The sequence below is a fragment of the Pyrgilauda ruficollis genome, unplaced genomic scaffold (assembly GCF_017590135.1).
Source record: "Pyrgilauda ruficollis isolate IOZ18807 unplaced genomic scaffold, ASM1759013v1 scaffold39, whole genome shotgun sequence".
NCBI lineage: Eukaryota > Metazoa > Chordata > Aves > Passeriformes > Passeridae > Pyrgilauda > Pyrgilauda ruficollis.
The window spans coordinates 332,382-352,240 of NW_024525378.1; the positions used below are offsets into that span (position 1 = coordinate 332,382).

Consider the following 19,859-nt stretch of genomic DNA (forward strand, 5'->3'; position numbering starts at 1 on the left):
GATGATTAAATGGCCACAAGGATTAGCCAGATCATGAAAAATAACATTAAGAGGATGATGAAAGGCCTGCCCAATCATCCTTTAATGTTATTTGCTAGCACGTTCCTTCATATCTTGTCCTTCATATCTTGTGAGTGTGGTCAAGCAGACAAGATTATGGACTTTGATTTTGAAAGGGCAGACTCAGTTACTTTTGAAGGCTGCCTTCATTCTGAGGGTAAAGAGTTTGCGCTCCCTCCTTTTCCCTCTGTTCATCCCTGAATCCTTACAGCCCTGGAAGGATCAACTGGCCCTTCCACATAGGCCCAGGGAGAGCTTAGCAGAGACGGATGGTTATGAAGACCCAGGGGGCTGCTAGAGCCAGGCAGGCATTTACATAACTCCCATCTTTCCCAAACAAATGCCTGAGCTCCACAGAATGTTCAGTACATGTCTTGTTTTGACCAATGTCCCTGTATTATCATTATGCTGTTTATTTCTGTTCATTCTGAATTTGAATGTGAAGTGTTCATAAATAAAGGCACATACAGATGTGTTTTGAGATAACTGTCCTTTACTAAATGAAAACTGCATTTAAAATTCTTATGAGTGCTTAATATGTAGAGCATTAAAAAGTATCTGCAGGCTCCAGGATTTTTTGGGGTAATTGTTTTATATGTTACAACATGTTTTTACAAATGGGTTATGTTTTATCCTGCTGGTCCTTTATTGTGCTCCTGTCCTTTCCAGAAATTATAAGTTTTAAATGAAAATATGCTACCTGTATATGATCAACTTCTGTTGCTTTTGTACTTGTGCAGAAAAGTAAGTTAGCCACTAAACATGACAAGTTTATTTGTTCATTTATTTATTTTTAAATTCTAATTAGAGAAAGGAAAAGGGTGTCAAGAGCCTTTAGTGATTCACATTTTAACAACCAGGTTATAATTTATTAATTCCCAACTTATAAAATTTTCACAAGCTCTTTCCACAGGAGTCCAAGAGCAACTCAAATTTATTTATTGTTTCTACATAGGGTATCATTAAATATTTGTTATCTCCTAAAGTTTGTTGGGAAACGGGATTATTTTCCACATCAAATCACACCAATGCTAATGGGAAAAGCATTAGATGTTGACCCAGCAAATTAAATTGTAAAATATGAGGCTCATTGTTATTATTACATACAGACACATCTTCTGTAAGCCATCTTAATAAAACTCATTGTATTTTAGTCATGTTTTAAAATAATTATGCCAGAATACAAAACACATGAATATACAAAGAGAACAAGCTCCACTTGAATATCTTCAATTTAACTCTTTAAAATAATTTTCCAATTGGTCTCCTTCAACATTTAAATTGATCACCTACCAAGAAAAAAAAAAAACAAAACACACTGAGACTTGTTTATCCTTTTCTTAAAGCTTCCTAAGATACTCCTTCTATTTTATTTTGTAACAAAACCAAAAATTAATTCTGCATCTGTGAAGCTCATCTAATGTATATTTCCATAAATTCTCATTTCTAACCCTTTGTGTTTTATTGCAATTTTTTTGGTAAGCTTGAAAGTGTCCTATCATTGGGATGAGTGTTCTCTCCCTCTGGTGGCTACTCTTTCCTGGAGAATTACTGTGAAAACTCTTATTCTCCTCTGATTCCCTTATGGATCTGCACCCCACAATGTTTGCCACAATGGACACTGCCCTAATTCATAGGACTCTTACTGGGACAAGGTAATTTTTAATATTTTAAATCCAGAAATAGGATTCCTCTATCATTAGCAGAGATGGAATCCACATAAAAACTGGGATTTAGTGGATGTTTAATCTGTCCAAGCATAGAGATTTGCCTCAGGATGAGACAGATAATGACCAGGGTTCTGTTGATTAGCTCTGAGCTGGATTTAAAGAGAGTCTAAGGTTTGGCTCAGATTGTTTGCATTTGCAGGTGTCACAGGTCACCCATGAAATCAGATTGAAATGTTATTTATATGTTCCATGTTGATGCTGTTTTGTGTGTGTGGTGAGGAGTGAGGGTTTTATCTCTTCTGCCTTTCTGATTGAAAAAAAAAAAGTAAATTTTTGAAGACTAAAATTTATTGCGCCAAGTAAGATTCTTAGTAATTTTTTGTTGGGAATCACAGAGCCAATGACTATAGCAGACTCAGCTGGTTGCTCATCCTGCTCCCATTGGAAACATGGAGCTTTGCCCACATACCAATTCCTTATCAAAGGATATAAATGGTTGAATCCTTATGTTAACTCATGGTTAAAGAACTCAAACAAATATTTATTTTTTTTTCTGGTGCTTTGTGGTGCACATCTGCATGAAGGAAATGGACCACCACAACTCCCAATACACAGCACACACTGGATCTTGTAAGCTCACCAGTCACAATGCTTCCAGACTTTTTCTCTGGAATAACTGCACACACTCAGCAGGCAGCTCTACATTCACTGCTCTAGCTGTGACATGGGCGAGCACTGCCCTTCTCTGCTCTCTCTGCTGCTGAGATGTCTCTTCGCTTGCTCATTCACTCACAATTCTACAGATGCAAGTATCTCACTTCCAAATCAGGGCGTGAATCATTTGTACTCTAATGCTGCTGGACTTTTATTAGCTGCAATAAAGAGGCGTTCCCATTCCTTTCTTACCAAGTACTTCATAGACTTGCTAAATTTTGCTAAATTAATAACTCTTCTTAAAAATGTAACATAACTGTGAATTTCCCCTGCTACTTGAAACCCCTAATTTTTCAAGACAGACCCTTAATTGTCACAAGGTTGAGAATTCATTATGAATTTTGTGATAGACTCCAAACTGAGCTCTCAGGTCAAGTCTTGGTTCAACAGTTCCTGAACAAGAGGCCTGTGTGAGAGCCTTGTGGGAAAATAGGAGGTCCTGCCTTCCTGATGTTTGAACTTTCTGCCCTGCTTCCAAGGAAATATAGCACTTACCATATTTTTAAGACATCAAGACTTAAAAATAAGATCACTTAAAAGTGATCTTTTTAAGTCAGCAAAAACTAATAAAGTCCTCTGTAATTTTGAGTTAAGTAACTGACTCCTTTAAGTTCAGAAGCTCTACACAAAGGCTCTATGCACCTACCAGTATGTATTTCCCATTGAAAAGTCCCTAACTCTTAAAGAATTAGGTGGCAATTAAGTATTAACATTAAGAGTGGAAATACTGATACAAGATAAGACAGACAAATAAGCCCTGGATACAGGTTAAGGAGTCCAACGATGAACTCTCTAGAGCAGGTGTTAGGGAGTAGGTGGAGGAAACAAACAGGGCCATTTGGGGCGTTTGTCTGGGCTCTGTCCCTACCTCATAAAAATTCAAGTGGAAGATCCAGTGTTTGGATCCCCTCACAGCAGGCTGGTGAGTATCCAAGAGGTACAGCTAGTCCAGATTCTGTTACGTGGGCATATTTTCACACTGTCCTCATAGCTGGTAGCTTTATAGTCCTCTGGCCTTGGTAAAACCTCTAGGAAAACCCTCTGGAATTTAGCCACGTTCATTTGCTGTAGTTACAGGAGTAACTTCTGGCCTAAATACTTGCAGCTGAGGCACTGTGTAGTTCTCTAAACAGAGGAGTAAAGCATGTCCTAGTCCTACCTGAAGACCTGAGGTATACCTTAAAATTGCACATTGATTTTAGGAAAATGGATTCAAAGGGGCTGGAAAATCTGTCTTTGGCAGTTTCATCTTTTCAACCAGATGAAGCCCTGCACAACCTGCACTGGCCCTGGTCCAGGCAGAAGGTGAGAGAAGAAACCTCCAAAGGTTCCTTCCAATGTAAATTTTTATATGGTTTTATGACCCTATAGCCCTTTCATTTTGGTGTCTAAGGTTCTTTGTCATACTGGTAATTTTCCATTAAGGCCACTTCAGCTTATAAGCTCTGGTGGAATGAACATGCTACATATGCCACACTGCTGGGGCCAGTAGTCCCAGCCTCAGACTTGCACAGAAGAGCCACCTATTGCCTTTTAACAAGACATTGTAAAATATGTGAATACCTGCCTTCCAAGTAGTGTTGGTCCTAGCAGCAGCAGCAATCTGATATGGTTTCAAAGCCCAGACAGCCTGGATCTGAAGAACCCTTTCCCAGAAAGGAATCTTTTACCAAGGAGTGATCTGAGCCAGTGTAGGGTCAGTGATCAGGCAGTCCTGCCAAGGCATGCTCCTCTTCGTAACACAGACTCCACGTGGGTCACACGTCCTGCTGGCTCATGCCACCACCCTGGCCACTGTCCCTCCTTCTGTCCGTCACTCAGCAGCTCTTGGGCAGCCAGCACAGAGTGTACAGGAGGGGCATGCAGAGGCTGTAAAAAAAGAATCCGTTATAAAAATAACTCAGGAGACTCCTCACACCAAAGCTGGAAATAGCCGAGAAAACACCTCCCATGCTGGTTCAGGGATGGCTGCACGGTGGAGGGGAACCTCTCCTTGAGCTACAGCTCCTGGTTGTCAGTTTGCATTTCGAGCGAGCCACTGCAGGCTCCCAAAGCCTGTGAGTGTTCCCTCAGAGGCACCACACGTTTCCTAACGGTGTAACAAGGTGATCCCATCAGCCATTTAATGTTTGCAGTGAGCAGCGTGGGCAACAGGCATCACCATGTGCTTCCTACCAGGGATGAGCTGTTGAGGTGGAAGGAGAAGGAGATGATACGAAAAGCCTGCTGGAGAAGTCCTGGGAGGGAGGAAGAAAGGAGATGCAGAGTCTTGTCCAATATGTTTTACTGCATTTTTTGAGAAACAAGTGTATCTGCTGAAATTCAGAATCTGCTCTAAATAGAGAACAGGTGTCATCTTTAAATGTGCTTTCCAGTTCAATCTCGTGGTGCCCAGGAGAAACACTATAATTTTTTTATAACTTACATAAGAAAAGACAGAGTGAGCGGGGGTGGGGTGGGAGGGGGGAACATTGAGGAATCAGGGCAGGGGGCATATAAAATTTTTTATGTGGTTTACAAGGAAGAAGAATGCATTAAGAGGGTTTTTTTCCTTCTTTTTAACCCCATAATAGGTTAGGGATAATACTACCAGCTATGGATCTTATCAGAGGAGTGAAAGAATGCATTCCTAAGCCCAGGTTTTTTTTTCCTGTAGTTTCAGAAAATCTATCAATGTGCCAGGGTGTCTGATTATTCAGCCCCTGCCTTGGCGTCATACAACACAAATGAGTGCCACACAGCATGCACTGAAGATTCACGGAGAAAAAGCTGTTGGAGTTTGATAGTGTTTTGGATCTCAAAGAAATCTAAAAATACCAAATACAACCGACAAATACAGCCGACACACATGTGCAGTGCTTTAGCAAGGCGAACATCTGGGACTATTTCAAATGCTCCTCTTCGCTCCTCTTTATTATGCTACCAGAGAGCAGCAAAGTGCAAATAATAACTTAGCAGATTTTTGCACTGCTTCTAAGTTCAGCTACAAAGACATTAAAGCAATAATGGGGAAAATTAATATATGCCAGTTTACTGCCCCCATTTATTCTAGATTTAGAGGATATTTATATGTGCTCTGCTGCATCCCTCTCTAGTTTTCTGGAATAATTACTATATTGTGGATGTATATGCATGTTTTAAATGTATACATCGATGTTTCCCTTATGGTATGATTTAACCGAGATTTGCAAACTCTTTAACTGAGTTTACAGGCTCTAAATGAGCTTCGTATGACAAGGTAGCAATAATAACCATGTCACCTGCCATTCAAAGACGAGTTCTGTTGACACGGTAGTTTTTATACTGTGATGTCAATGCAAAAAATTTTCCTTTAAGTCAAAATCAGCAAAATAAAGATTGAGATCCAAAATAAATAAAGCAGTTTTGCCCTTCCATGGAAGTAGCTTTGGTGTAGACTTTGGTGAGCTGAGGATTTCACTCAGTCATTTGATTTTTGTTAATTGATTTATATTACACAGACTTTTTTAAAATTAGACTACTTAAGGGAATAACCACAACTGCATGTCTCTGAGTGTCATGCATGCTTAACAGATGGGGGCCAAAGGTATTGCATCTGCACAAGGCTGCTTGCAAGACAAGACAAATAGCATCATTTTGGAATCTTCTGGATCAAACAATAACTTTCCCAGATACATGCATATTAGAAGCATTTGTCAGAAAGGAAAATTATTTTGCCAGGATGGAACAGCAACTGGGGATAAAGTGTGTAAAATGGCAGCATCCAAGGCCAGACTCTGTTTTAGGGGGCATGGAGTTCATCCAAAATAAAGGGGAGGGTGGGGGAGAAAGCCTTTTTTTTTTTTTTTTTTTAAGTGTATCTTTCAAATTGTTCAGCTACACAGGGATGCTAACAGCTAACTGAATGGATCTTTTCTTTGGATTGTGTATTTCTGCACATCCTCAGATGGGCAGTCAGCACTATCTCCTGGAAAGTAAACTTAAAATAAACTTATGTAAGTACCACTCAGAGTAGCATGAGAGCAGTACAAGTTCACATTGTGTTGGGCTGTAGGTACACACAGAGCTATGAAAGCCAGCCAAAGATTTACTGGATGGTGTCTGCTATCTATTTGTTTCAACAAAGAAATTGCTTCAAACGTCAGAGTGAGGAGGACAAGGTAAAAGCATGGAAGAGTATCCTGTTTATCAAGAACTTTGACTTCCATATAGCCAAAAAGGTGTTGTAAGAAATGCCATCATCTTGTAATGTGAAAATGAACCATATTGGGCAGAACCATATTGGGCATAACCATATCAGAGAACACTGACCATATAAACTCACTAGCTCATCTTTTGGCACATGGTGACAGCCTGCTCATATCCATCTAGGATTTCCATTTTGAAGGATGTCCAGCCTCCCTGGACACCTTTGCCCTTCAGGACTGTCTCTCAAGGGGCTCTGATACTGGCCATATAAACTCGCTGGCTCGTCTTTTGGCACGTGGGGACGGTCTGCTTGTACACCTCTAGGATTTCTGTCTTGAAGAATGTCCAGCCTCCCTGGACACCTTTGCCCTTCAGGAATGCCTCCCAAGGCACTCTGACAGCTGGCCTCCTAAAAACAGTCTGCCCTCCAGAAAAACAAGGTGACAGTTCTGCTGGCACACCTCCTTAGTTCTCCAAGAAGTAAGGTCACTATCATTTAGTGATCACCTTGCCTAAGGTGGCCTCTGACCACCAGAGCATCCACCAGGACACAAAAAAAAAGGTCCAGTGGATGCCTGTCATCCTTGGCTCCCTCACCATTCTTGTCAGAAAGTTCTCTTCAGCACACTCCAGGAGCCTCCTCGACTCCTCTCTGCAGTATTGTATTTCCAGAAGATATCTGACATGTCTGGAAGGCCCCCACAAGAACAAGGGCCAGTGATTGTGAGACTGCTCCCAGCTGCTTACAGAATATTCTGTCTGCCTCTTCATCCTAGCTGGATGGTCTGTATCAGACTTCCACCAGGATATGTGTCCTATTGGCCTTCCCTCTGCCTCTCACCATACAACACTCAACCATATTGTATTGTCACCATCACTAAGCTCCAGACACTCAAAGCACTTCCATCTGACTGGGATGGACTTTCCAATGGTATTTGCCACCTGTTTATTTAAGAATTTTAATTGGGTAGTCATCAAACAGTAACTGTTAGAAAAGTCATGAATACATGAACAGTTTTTGCATGTTCATCCTTACCATGGTGCCCGTGGGTACCATTTACAATAGTTATTTTGCACCACAGCCACAGCACCTATCAGCACCTATCACAACCACAGTACTCCTTCTGCCATCAAAAATGAGGAGGCTCTGCAAAGCTGTTAGGACCAGCCACAAAGCATATATTGGATATTGCATCCTCACACACTAAACAGTGGCCAGGGAGTCATCATTTTTCTTTCTCAGTCCCTTTCCCTAAAAGGAAAATAGAAATAAACAAACAACCTTTTACTTTCCTACCCATCTGCCCCCAGTAAAGACATCAAAGTGTGATCAGCACAAAACTAAACAATAAATGAAATGGAATATTTTGGGGTGAGCAGGTGTTCCACTTCCAGATCATCTTTAAAACCTCAGCAGGGAGAGTTACAGGCAGGCTGCATAACCTGAAGAATGGCCAGATCATAGGATTTGTAATTAGAGTGAGTACATGGTGCTTCCTCACTGGGGGAAAAAAAGAGATGAGCAGCTGTCTCAGCAATATTGAAGTCAGTGAGGACTCCCAATGAAATCAGATACTCATCTGCAGAGAGAGCAGGTCCCGTACATCCATCAGGCGGGCATGTGTCACAGCTAGTTGAAGAGAAATGGCTTCTAGAAAGTTAAGCTTCCTCTGAAACCTCAGTACATCTATTAATAAGGGAGAATGAAAAGGAGGCTAGAAAATAAACTAGAAATACAAGCAGTAGTCACCTGAGGCTGCACATGATTACTTCACTAAAGCACATTACATGCCTCTACAAGGAGAAAAATTCAAATAAATACTTTATTGCATTAGCTAATGGCAAAAATAAACTTGTGTGGCTTACATACTTATGTGTAACAATTTCAAGACTTGAACAATTATTTGAAACTTTATTCTGACTTCACACCTGTTCTATGTTGGATTAACTGCATTTATATTGAGATAAATTTCAATGGAGTTGTGCACACATCCATCATTTTAAACAGACAGAGATGCTCCCAGGCTTTTGTCTAAGCTCTGAAAAGATACTAGGCCTTGTCTGAAGAGCAAGGAGTTCTTAGTTTTATCCTGCACTGTGCAAATATTATTTTACTGCTGCAAGGCAATGTCTTCAAGATGATCAGTAAAGAAGCCTGGGAGCCAGAATAATAAGCAACGCCATTTTCAATAGATGCTGACCTGAGAGGTCTCAGAGAGAGGGAAATTCACACAGCTGGATCTTTTCCCTCTGTTCTGCTGCTAGCACTATGCCTCATATCAATTGTGCACAGCAGCTCAGCTTTGCTCTCTCTCCAGGACCCCATCTGCCAGACGCAGCCGGCCACCGCCACACCGGCAGCCATCCCTGGGAGACAGCGGGGACAGCATGTACCTTTCCCCTGGCACTTCCCAGGTGAGACCTGCTGTCATCACCACTCGGCAAGCAGGGCAGCAGCAAGAGGCACAGACCTCCCTTCTTGCCTCTCACGCCCTCTCTCTTCATGTTTACCAAAGTCTCATGGCCATTTTGAGCTCCTTTGCTGCCGCCTAAGTGGGTCCCACAATGTGCTGACAGATGCATCCACCTTGTGAAGTCAGGGTGTGGGCACCAGGGGCAGAGGTGCTAAGAGGTACTCGGGGCCACTGCTGGGTTTCCTTTGAAGCCAAGAGAAGGGGCCATCAGTGAGCAGCAAAGATGAAAACCTCAGCCCACTCTTTTTTTAACCACGGAGAGCATTTATTGTGTCTGTGTTTTCATAATGTTTCTAAACAATATTATGGCCTGAAAGTGAAACAGAATTAAGTTGAATCTAATTTAAAAGTGCTTTAAAAACAGGTAATTGGCATAGCAGACTAGCAAAATTACATGCAGGATGAGGTGCCTTTGTTTCTCCTCAGTGGGGAAACAGGCTTCCATGGCAGTACTATGCCTCTTTCTTCCTCTCGCAGCCAGGAGAAGCAGAGAAGTAATAGCATCAGGCAAGTGTTATTCTTCCTTTGGCTTGGAACAGATAGTGCTTCCCAGGCAATTGAAATTGGTACCGTTCTGTGACAGTCATAGTAATTAATCTGCATTCTCTACACAGCTAGATCCAATGGGGCTTCCATCTGTCCACCCTAAAACTCAGGGTAGGCTGGGATCTGTGGGGAGATAAGCCTTTCTCACTGTTGCTGCTGCACAGACGGCATGGCTGCAAAGCCTTGTGCAGCAAAGAGGGTGAATGGGCCTTTGTAGCCCAGCCCTGCCCTCCTCTGTCCTGGGAGTGGAGGACTTTGTCAGCAGGACTGTGCCAAAGGGTTTGGAATGCTCTCCCTTTTTATTGCATAATGCAGCTGTTTAGAAATGGGTGCAGGGACATAATCCAGGCCCAAAGGCAAAAAAACACGTGTCCTGGGTGCAAACTCTTCCACCTGAAACATGGGTGACAATACACTGAAACAGTATACACATACCAAAAAACCCTCAGTGACAATTTATATCCTTCCTGAGAATGTCTAAATTTGGTTTACAACCTAGTAATATCTCTGTAAGTTGGGAGAACAGGCTCAGGTCTGGGGACAAAGGATTTGCCCCACAGGTTAGCCGTGGGAAAGCTTGGCATTTCACCAAAGCCAGCAGCCCTGTGTGATGACCCATCTCATGGGGATTGCTTCTCCAAAATTTGAGTGAGCCACAGTTGTAAAGGTGACCTTCTCTCACTTGCCATGACTGTTTCAGATCAGAAACCTGATTTTCTATGGCTCAGACTAGGGGAGGACCTTTCCCTTTCTTCTGCTTGAATCCAAGCTTCTACAGTAAACTTTCCTTTCACTGATAGTTTTTGACCAGGCCAGTATTTTTGGTCTCGATTTGATAAGCTGGCATGGCTTGATAGCAGAATTTTTTGCAGGATTTTTATTAGTAGTTCTTTTTAATGGTTTGAATTAGTAATATGTTATGAATTTAGACTGAAAGTCACAAATTTTAGGCTTATGTGTTTCCAGCAGAACAAACATTCTGAATTTCCCAGGCAGACAGCTGTCATCTAACTCACAGGTCCACCCATGTAGTCCACCCTAGCAGCAGGCATAGTTACAATGCCCCAAAGCAGCAGAATTTTTCAGTTAGCACAATGCAACCACTTTACTTCTAATGATCTTGTAATGCTGTGCTCTAATTGAATTTTTTAATTTCTTTTATAGTATTCAATCCTGCAAACTGCTAAGTTATACACTCAAAGAAGCTGCAAGATGAGCTTATAAAGTGTTCTACATTTGCCTGTTTGTTTTATAAAAAGAGTGTATAATGACATATGTTCTTTGAACCAGTGCTTAGCAAGTGAAGTTTTTTGCTAATAAAAGTTTGTTGGTTTCATAATACACACAGAAATGTGTAACTGGCTCTTCAAGCAAACTTAAACTCCTACTTCAGGCTGATTGTTTGTGTTCCTTACTTCATCTGTAATTCATTGCTGAATATTCTACAAAATAAACTTGACATATATGAAGCCACAAAAGAATGCTATTAATATTTCATTAATAACTAAAAGACTCATTGCACAATTAGGAATTTTTAAAGTCACCTCTATGAAATATCATAAAGATACTACACAGACAAGTTATCATGCCTGTGTTGATAGACTTTCTTACAGGAATGTTTTTCTGACAATAAAAGCGCTTATTGAAGCTCTGGCTTTATCATCATAGAACTCTTGCAAAATGAAAGAATGCAGAATCTTAGCCTACAAGATAAAGACAGGTTGAGAAGACACTGTCAAGTGAGAAGTTTGTAGAAAAAATCCAATTGAAAGAAAAGGCTTCTAGTGAGACATTGCAGTGAAGAGGAACACCTACATACATCAACTAAGTGAAGATTTGTTCCTTTGTCCAGCAAGAAGAGGGCATATTACAGAAGCACACTGCATAGTCAGCTGAAGGAAATGCACTAGTTTGTCTTCTTCTGGATGAATAATTAACATGCAGTTAATTAAAAGGAAAAATGTATGCTAATGCATTCAAGTGAAGTATTTAGCTATTCCTATATATGTTTTAGAAATCGAATGTGTGCAAAACAACTTATTTTGCAGGAAAAGGGTACTAGTTGAAAACATCAGCTGTGCTTAAATATAATGCCCATTCTATGTTATCATTCCGTGACTAGAGAAAACTTGTAGTTGCAGAAAGTGTATTACAAAAATTCTGTATCCTCCTGCATTGAGTTACATAAAAGTGAGCAGAATCCAATTGAAATTCAATTAAAAATGAGATAAAGCAGAAGCATAGACCTCGCTTATATATGGGACTTCCTCCAGCTTCATCCTTTGCATTGTCAAAACTCAAACAGACGGAGCAGAAGGAGTGCATTCAGTTCTGAAACTGAAGCCAGAACAACAAGCAGAAGATCCAGGCAATCTGCTGTGTTCCTCACAAGGAGAATTTACAAATAGTGGGAATGTTTTTGATTGTCCGTCTCTCACAAAAAGAAAGGGAAATAGCCTAATGACAACACAAAGTTTTAAAGGCAGACACATCTGGGAGTATTGTGTTAATACTCTGTGTACAAACAACAGATGTAAAAGTTCAAGCTCCAAAAACCAACATACTGTAAGCTCAGGAGGGGAATTAAAAGGAGAATCAAACTGAGAGAAATACTGGGGCAGATCTACTTTTGTCAGTATTGAGTGATATGGAATGTGTTGTATCAGCCCTTCTTGTTCACCTTTCTTCCCTACCCCCTCCAAGGCACACATTTACCTGTGTCCTGTACAGATATTGTCCATTTGATATGTGTAGTTAATGGACACATTAACTGCATTGCATGCATGCTCTCAGTGTGTGTTTCATCAGGCAGGTGTGAAGCTCTCCGTCTTCCTGCATAGGTGGGCCAGGTCTTAAAACTTTACAAAACAAAGTGGCTATCTGAAATCTGATTCAGTAGTCCATGGTGCCTATAAAATGTCCTCTCTTCCCTGCTTGCAGCCAATGCAATTCCCCTTCTTCTTACCAGGTGTAACCCAATTAACCCAATGCAGCATTATCTGTGGGGACAGGGTAAGTTTCTACCATTTGCAGAGGTGATGGATGTTGTGCATCCATCTGCTGTGGGGATGCAGCTGTGCTCAAAACAAGCCTCCATGTTGCAAGCAGGCTCCAAGGCACTCCACAGCATCAGAAACGTGGGTACTGACTGAATTTTGATATGACTGTGGCACCTACCAAGGAATGGGGAAACAAACTTCCCCCCAAACCCTATTCTGGGTATTTATTTTGTAACAGCTATGTTCACATACAATCCACGTAATTCCTGTCTGCTGTGGCACAGGAAAAAGCATATGCAGCTCGCACACATGTGACCTTTTGTGCCTAAGCAAATGCATATTGCAGAGGGAGCAACTATAAAACCTATATATTTAAATGTGAATATTATAATATTGTCTTCATAATTATCATTCCCCTTGCTAGTTTCCAAGATGCTCTGGGAGGATCAAAACACAGCTGCTTCCCTACTGAGAATTTTCACACTTATCCCAGCCCCAGGTTTGTTTCCATCCCGGCCAACAGACGGCTCGGAGCTGCTGGTCCCCGGGCATGGCAGAGCTACGACTGTTGACTGTTACTTTTGAAAGAAGGCTAAAAACTGACAGGCTGTTTGAATACAACTAAGGAGGGGAAAGGAAAAGGACTTCGCTCAATCCAAATGATGGTCTTGCGAATCATGACTGTTTTCCTTTAAGCCAACTAGCAATTTTTTTTTTCCTTGCATCTACAAGAACATCAGCATTTGAAACACCAATGTGGGCTTAAGGAGAAAATGGATTTTCACCATATGAACTGTATGCATAATTTCCAGATAGGAAATGGCATGTTACTTTATTCACATACATTCACATTCATTTATTCACATGAAAAATAGTTCATATTCTCAGCTATGATTGACATAAGGTACGAAGAGGATTTCTTCTGTAAAAAAGCAAACAAATTATGAGGAGTAGGAAGCAATAAGGTTGTTTATTAACACTCTTCTATCTTCACCCTCCTGCCCACCCCATCACCCATGAGATGGCATTCCAAATTCTTGACACAAAATGATAATATATAATATCAACCATACGTTCTCTGCCATTCCCATCTGAACCTCCAGCACTGCAAATGTAGTCATCTTCTTTCCACAGCGGGAAATAGCAACATTCATACTTGTGCATTACCTTTATTTGGCACTCAAACCCCTGTGAAGTAGAAATTTTACCATTTAGCACCATCCCAGCCTCACAAAATACAGCCTTTCAAAGGATAAAGATAAGTCTGTGGTGTCTGAACAGATTCAAGATGCTTTAGTAGCATTCTCACAAGGCTCCTGTTTGATTTGCATGATGATTCAGGTGATGGAGGTTAACTACCCTGAGCAATGGGAGGAAATCAAACCATGATCTTACATGCACAAATACGCATAGATTGAGGGGTTTTATTTCAGTTCCTGCAAGATTACTGGCAATGCCTATAGTAACGCCTATTTTGTTAATTTTAGCTTTTATTACAGCCATCTCCAGGAAACAGCAACATTCCCAGAGATAATCCTTGAGCAGAAAAGAAAGTACGTTCACGGAATACATTTCTTGTTGCAAATTATTTACCCGAGGCAAAAATGTTTATCAGCCTTTCTAATTTGGTGGCATAGTACAGCTCCTGGTGCATGGTGAGCTCAACAATTAACTGGCTGCACTAATGTTTTAAAAAAAATTACACAAACAGTGGCTGAATGCAAAGGTAGTTTTCCACCATTTACATCGAGGGACAGCATTGTGCTCTTTTCCCCTGTGCAAGTTCTGGGACTGAATGAAACAAGACTGATTTTTTTTTTCCCCCTGTGGTTTGTATCAGAAATCAGGAAAATGAAATTTAATGAAAAGTTTAGTCAAAGCAAGACTTAGTAGTATGTTACAAAGATCTCAAAGTTTATAAATAACAGCAGGTAACTTCAAAGAATATCGGGTTGCTGTGCTGGACTCGGTGTGAGTTCCCTATAACAGCAAGGCAAGATGAGGAGGAGGAGCGATATCTGATCCTTCAAGGTTCAGTAAACGTGGAGCAATTGTAATTAATCTTAAGTGACTCGTGATGCAGTATCACTGTGGCACAGGACTGATGACAGGGAGGTGTTCCCAGGAGACAGAAGTGTGCCTCGTGGACAGTGCTCAGAGACATGAGAGAAGTCTGACTTAGCAAATGTCAGGGTGCATCTAGAATGACCAGAGGTGAGCCAATGTCCTGGCGGGGACACAGAGGACAGGATTCCCTCCTGCCTGTTTACTGGCAATAGACACAAAGCCCTTTCCCTGGCCTGCCAGCTATGGAAAGTTCCTCTCCAACCAGCACTATCCCTTCCTCTTTGTTGTATAGATTTTAAAATAAGCACATCAAAAGAAAAAAGCACTGTTCACATGTTTATGGAGCTTGCTAGAAAACTTGCAAAGGTCTGTGCCAGCTGGGTCATTTCTGTGTAGATGCTTATGGCATGGATGACACGTGTAGTGTGTTCTCAAGCATGAAGCTTCCCAAAGGGCTAGAGAAAACAAACATGGGATTGAGGGAGTGGGCTCAGTGCCACTTGGGAGCAGTCTGAGGTTGAAATGGCAATTATGAGGTACTGTCCTGCAATGGGAGACACTGGGATTAGGTACTGACAGGGATTTGGTGGCTTATTTCCCAGAAGATTTTCCTTTAATATGAACTGAAATTTTTTTGGAGGTTAAAGTGTGATGCTTCGTAGAACTTAATTAATTAAAATTGGCCAGAAGCCAGGCCATCTAACTCTGTGATTGTTTCTGCTTTTGTTAGTTGAGGAACATTGGACTGGCTCAATATTTCCAGTGGGGGAGTACTGACACACATGCCAGGTGCTTGGCTAGGTGCTGTTTGCAAGAGGGCTCTTTCCAATCTCAAATGGATCATGAAAAGATTGGGTAGCATGGGGAATCACTGAGCCATTGGGCATATCCCTTTTCGGAATAAATGTTCTCTGATACTTACAGTCCTCATTGGAGTTCTGGCTGTTTACCTGTGTGGATGAGAGAGACCCAATTCTGCCTTCAAACAACTTTGAGAGTAAATTGTGGTGTGATATGGTGTGGTGTGGTGTGGTGTGGTGTGGTAGCATGGCAGAATGGGTTTAGGGAGGAAGGGCAGGGAAAAATAAACAAGGTGTTCTCTCAGTCATTAAAATATGTATGTATGTAATATATATACATGTATGTGTGTATATATATATATATATATATATATATATATATATGTATGTGTGTGTGTATGTCTGATCAATCCATAATGTATACAAAGAGTTATGTAACTTGCTGTTTAGCTTTCACTTCCTTCCCCAGAAAATGTTTGTGTGTTTCTAAGTGTGATTTTCCACTGTTCTCCAGGGGGCAGGGCCTCATTTCGTGTGATGAAATGTCTTTTCTAGCTCAGAGAGAAATGCTTCTGCTTCTGAAGTCAGTGTCCTTAAACTCAGTTGCCTGACTGGCCTGCTTGTGGTGACCTCTCACCCAGAAGTTTTGCCTCTCATGCGCCTGTGGCAGCTGTCACAATCAGCCACAAAAGTACCTGTACTCCAGCTAGATCTGAAGTGATTTAAGTCAAATCATCAAAACCAATTAAAACAAATAACTAAGCACACAGAAGAATGCATTCAGCCTAAGAGGCTCCAGTAGACCAAAGCATCTGTGCACCCAGCTGTTTGGTGTACAAAGCAGATGTGACAAGATGTTTGGACCTGGTGTTGTTTATGTATCAGGAGATTTGGGCTGGATGGATTCACAGGCTATAACAAATTTATCCTGGCTTGTTCTTTTGATATAGCCTATTCCAGGGGACAGATACGTGGCGTACAGAGAATCCAATGTGTCAGGAACACTGAAATCTGTAGATTCACTGACAGGTCTCTATAAAAGCCAGATCAGGGAATAAAAGGCCTTTTTTGGAACTTCTAATTCTTAATTTATTTTTTTTAAACTCTTATTGAGAGTATGTTCAGTAATATGGAATACAGACAAATTATTCTTGGTGTTCTTTCACAATTATTATTCAATAAAATTCCAACAAGCTTACTGTAATGTGTTCTGACACAAGGGATTTTATAGTGTGGATCTCCTAATATTTGGAATTTTAATTCTACCACTGATTTTGAAGTCAAATGTTTTGTGAGAATCTCATTCTTCCTGCAACTTCTTACCCCCAGAGTTTCGATCTCTTCTGGTTGCAGAGAAAAGCCTGGAAACATAACCCATATTAAGTCTCAAACACCAGACGGCAAACAGAAATATACAAAATTATTTTTTTTTCATTCTCCTGATTTTTTAACAGTTAGAGTTGGCAATATTGCAACTGGAATTTGGTTTGAATGAAGACTAAGGGCTGAATGCCAGCTTACTCTCTCTGTCTCTCTCTGAAGAAAAGCAATGCTTGGAAGTGCCTGGAAATGAAGGGCCTTGATTCTCTACTTCCTTCCATGGCAGCTCATGCTCTACCCTGCTTGTAAGCCTAGATTCTAATATCCATGTGTATTCCTAACAGTGTCCAAATCCAAAGAGTACAAATAGGGTTTTTCTTTAGAACATAACCTCAGGTAAAAAATGCTTTGATTTCTGTGATATGTGAAATCTGGATCTATTTTAAATAAACCCATCTCTACCTAAATCCCATCTCTGAAACTTCTAAAACAGTGTATGTCAAATAATCTGAGATTTTTTAAAAATAATTTTTTAGTGTCAGTTTTACTGTCTTGTTTCCTCTGCAAGTTTTTTTTCTATAAGAAATATTGTGAATTTAAAAAGCACTGATTATACGCTCTGAGTAAAATGGCTTCTGAATTCACATGCCTGGACTGTAATGCTTCCTTAAAGCCACTAAATACTGGAATTCAATAGAAAAGGAAAAGTTAGTTCAAGTGCTCTGAAAAATGCCAATCATTTTAGTGACTGCAGTCTTTTCTACTAAAAATTTCCAGTCTGTTGGTTTACCTACCAATAATGTAACCTTCTCTTTTTTGATTGAAAGAGGATAATTTGTCAATTTCTTTCCAGTAAATGAGAGATTAACATGAAGAAAAAAAGCCTTACATCTCTCCCATACCACCCCAAATCCTTTGTGTACCTAAATATACCAGAGCCCCAAGGGTGAACTGTTTGTGTACATGTTCCTGTACTGCCAGCAGTGTTTCTTACACTGCTCGAACAGCACAGGCTCACAACTTATAAAAGGTAGTTAGCATAGCTTTCAGGTCTGTGGCTCAGTTTTGGGGCTTTGGACCTCAGCGTGCTCTGACAAACCATAATGAACATTTCAAACAGTAGAAACAAAATGCTCTTCTTGCAACAGATGATGTTGACAAGGTGACAAATTTGATCCATCACGTGAAATGGAACCTGTGCTACAGGTTTTTAGTGTTGTCTCCTGACAACTCATGCATTGAGCCACAATATACTCATATATAGACTGAATGCATCCAGAAATCAATGGGGAAGGCAGTAAAACCTGCTCTGAAGGCACAAGTTTGACTGAAATGATCCATAAGCATTGTCTTGGTGCTCTTCTCCATAGTGAATCACATAGGGGACTGCCTGTCATGCCTCAGAAAGGCTCTTCATTGTAGCAACAGGTAAATAATCCAAATTTGCCCTGATCTGATGTATTTCCCAGCACAATCCACCCCAGCAGTCCTGCAGCACACACTCTCACAGGAGCCATGCATAGTGGGGGACAGAAGCAGGCCACTGCTGTTCTCAGAACTCTCTCACCCATTGACTTTCCCTGGCAAGCACAAGGTTCCTGCAGCAGCAGTGTATTACCTCAGCTGCCAGTGTCTTCTGTCACTGAAATATTTTCCATCAAAGGGAAACCTCTGCGAAGCAGCAGAGCACAAGGACTGGCTGTCAGCTTAAACTCTTGTAATGCTTAACCCGTTGCCTCCCCTCTACAGTGACTCTTTAGATTAAAAAGATTCTCTTTGCTTTTGATTAGTGTACTCCCGACACAATCTAGTGCAAATATTTGATATAGTAGAAAATCAGATATATTGACAGCAGGCAGCTGAGGCTCTGTCTTATGAGTCTATTTTCTTTTTCAGTAATCTGCCTGCCTTTTGTGGCCACAGAGTAAGGTCAGTATTACTATAAACTGCAAAGTTTGCTGCTGTGTGCTGGGGAGAGATAGAAAATTGTATCACACAGAGCAGTGAGAGGATGCCACTGAAGCTTCCTGATCTCTACAGACTCCTTCACACCCACCCTTTCCCTTGTGGAGAGCAGACAGGAAAACACCCATTCATACATGCATAAACATACCATGTCTTTGCATATACTACAAAAACTTGCCTGGGCACGGCAGTAAAAACATTGGAGAAAGTACTTTTGTGGAAGAAAGACGAGGATTATGCCAGTTCACCTGAAGCAAAGTTATTACTACTTGTAACTTGTGGCAGCAAACACTGATGGCTCTTTTAAATAGACATGTTTTTGTAGTCCTCGTTCCTTATCGGTGCAACACAGCCAATGGATTTACCTTGAAAATACAGATGAGCTCACCTCTGCCCCTGATATGCACAGCCACTGGCCGTGTGTCACTGGTGAGCCATGTGCCCATCACATGCTGGTGGCATGACAAAGGCAAGATGGGTTCTGCCTCCAAGAGCATGCTTACATATGCTCTTTCTTGTACAATTTTAGCCGTCATGTGGCAGAGGGTATCACAGACGCTACACGTGGGACGGATTGTTTACAATTACGCGCCCAGCAAAGGGCCAGAAGTTATAACAAAAAAATTTGAATGTGATTTCTCATCTCAAGAAGCCAAGTCAGCAGTTACCCTTGCTACTGTGTCCCACTAGCAGGAACCATGAGACAGCAAGAGAGCCACACAGATACCACACACTGTGCCAGCCTGGGGTGACCCTTAGGTCCAGAAACCATTTTATTGTCTAAGGGTAAATTTAAAGCCTAGCAAGAACTGAAGGGGACTGAAAAAGACAAGTTTTTTATAATACAGTATTTAATAAAAGGTATACAGTTATATGGTGCTTTGTTGGGTTTTTTGGCAACCTTCTTTTTCCTGGAATTTAGTTTCAGATTTTAGTCTACAAATCATTTTAAAAAAAAACAAAAACAAAAACAAAAAAAAAAAACAAAAACAAAAAAAAAAACCCAAAAAACATCATCTGGCAGTAGAAAAATAATTTTCAGTGGAAAGAACCCCACATAGGGTAATATCATTAGGC

The 19,859-nt window shown here is 40.9% G+C and overlaps 1 protein-coding gene across 1 annotated transcript in view; it reads left to right on the forward strand.

Moving 5' to 3' along the window:
* SEC61B (SEC61 translocon subunit beta) overlaps positions 1-10,939 on the forward strand; it is a 97,592-nt gene extending 86,653 nt beyond the window's left edge. The window contains exons 4-5 of the mRNA XM_041476596.1: positions 8,930-9,026; positions 10,796-10,939. Coding sequence (XP_041332530.1) covers positions 8,930-9,026; positions 10,796-10,855 — 157 coding nt within the window. The 3' untranslated portion in view covers positions 10,856-10,939. The remainder of the gene's footprint in view (positions 1-8,929; positions 9,027-10,795) is intronic.
* The last annotated feature ends 8,920 nt before the right edge of the window (positions 10,940-19,859 follow it).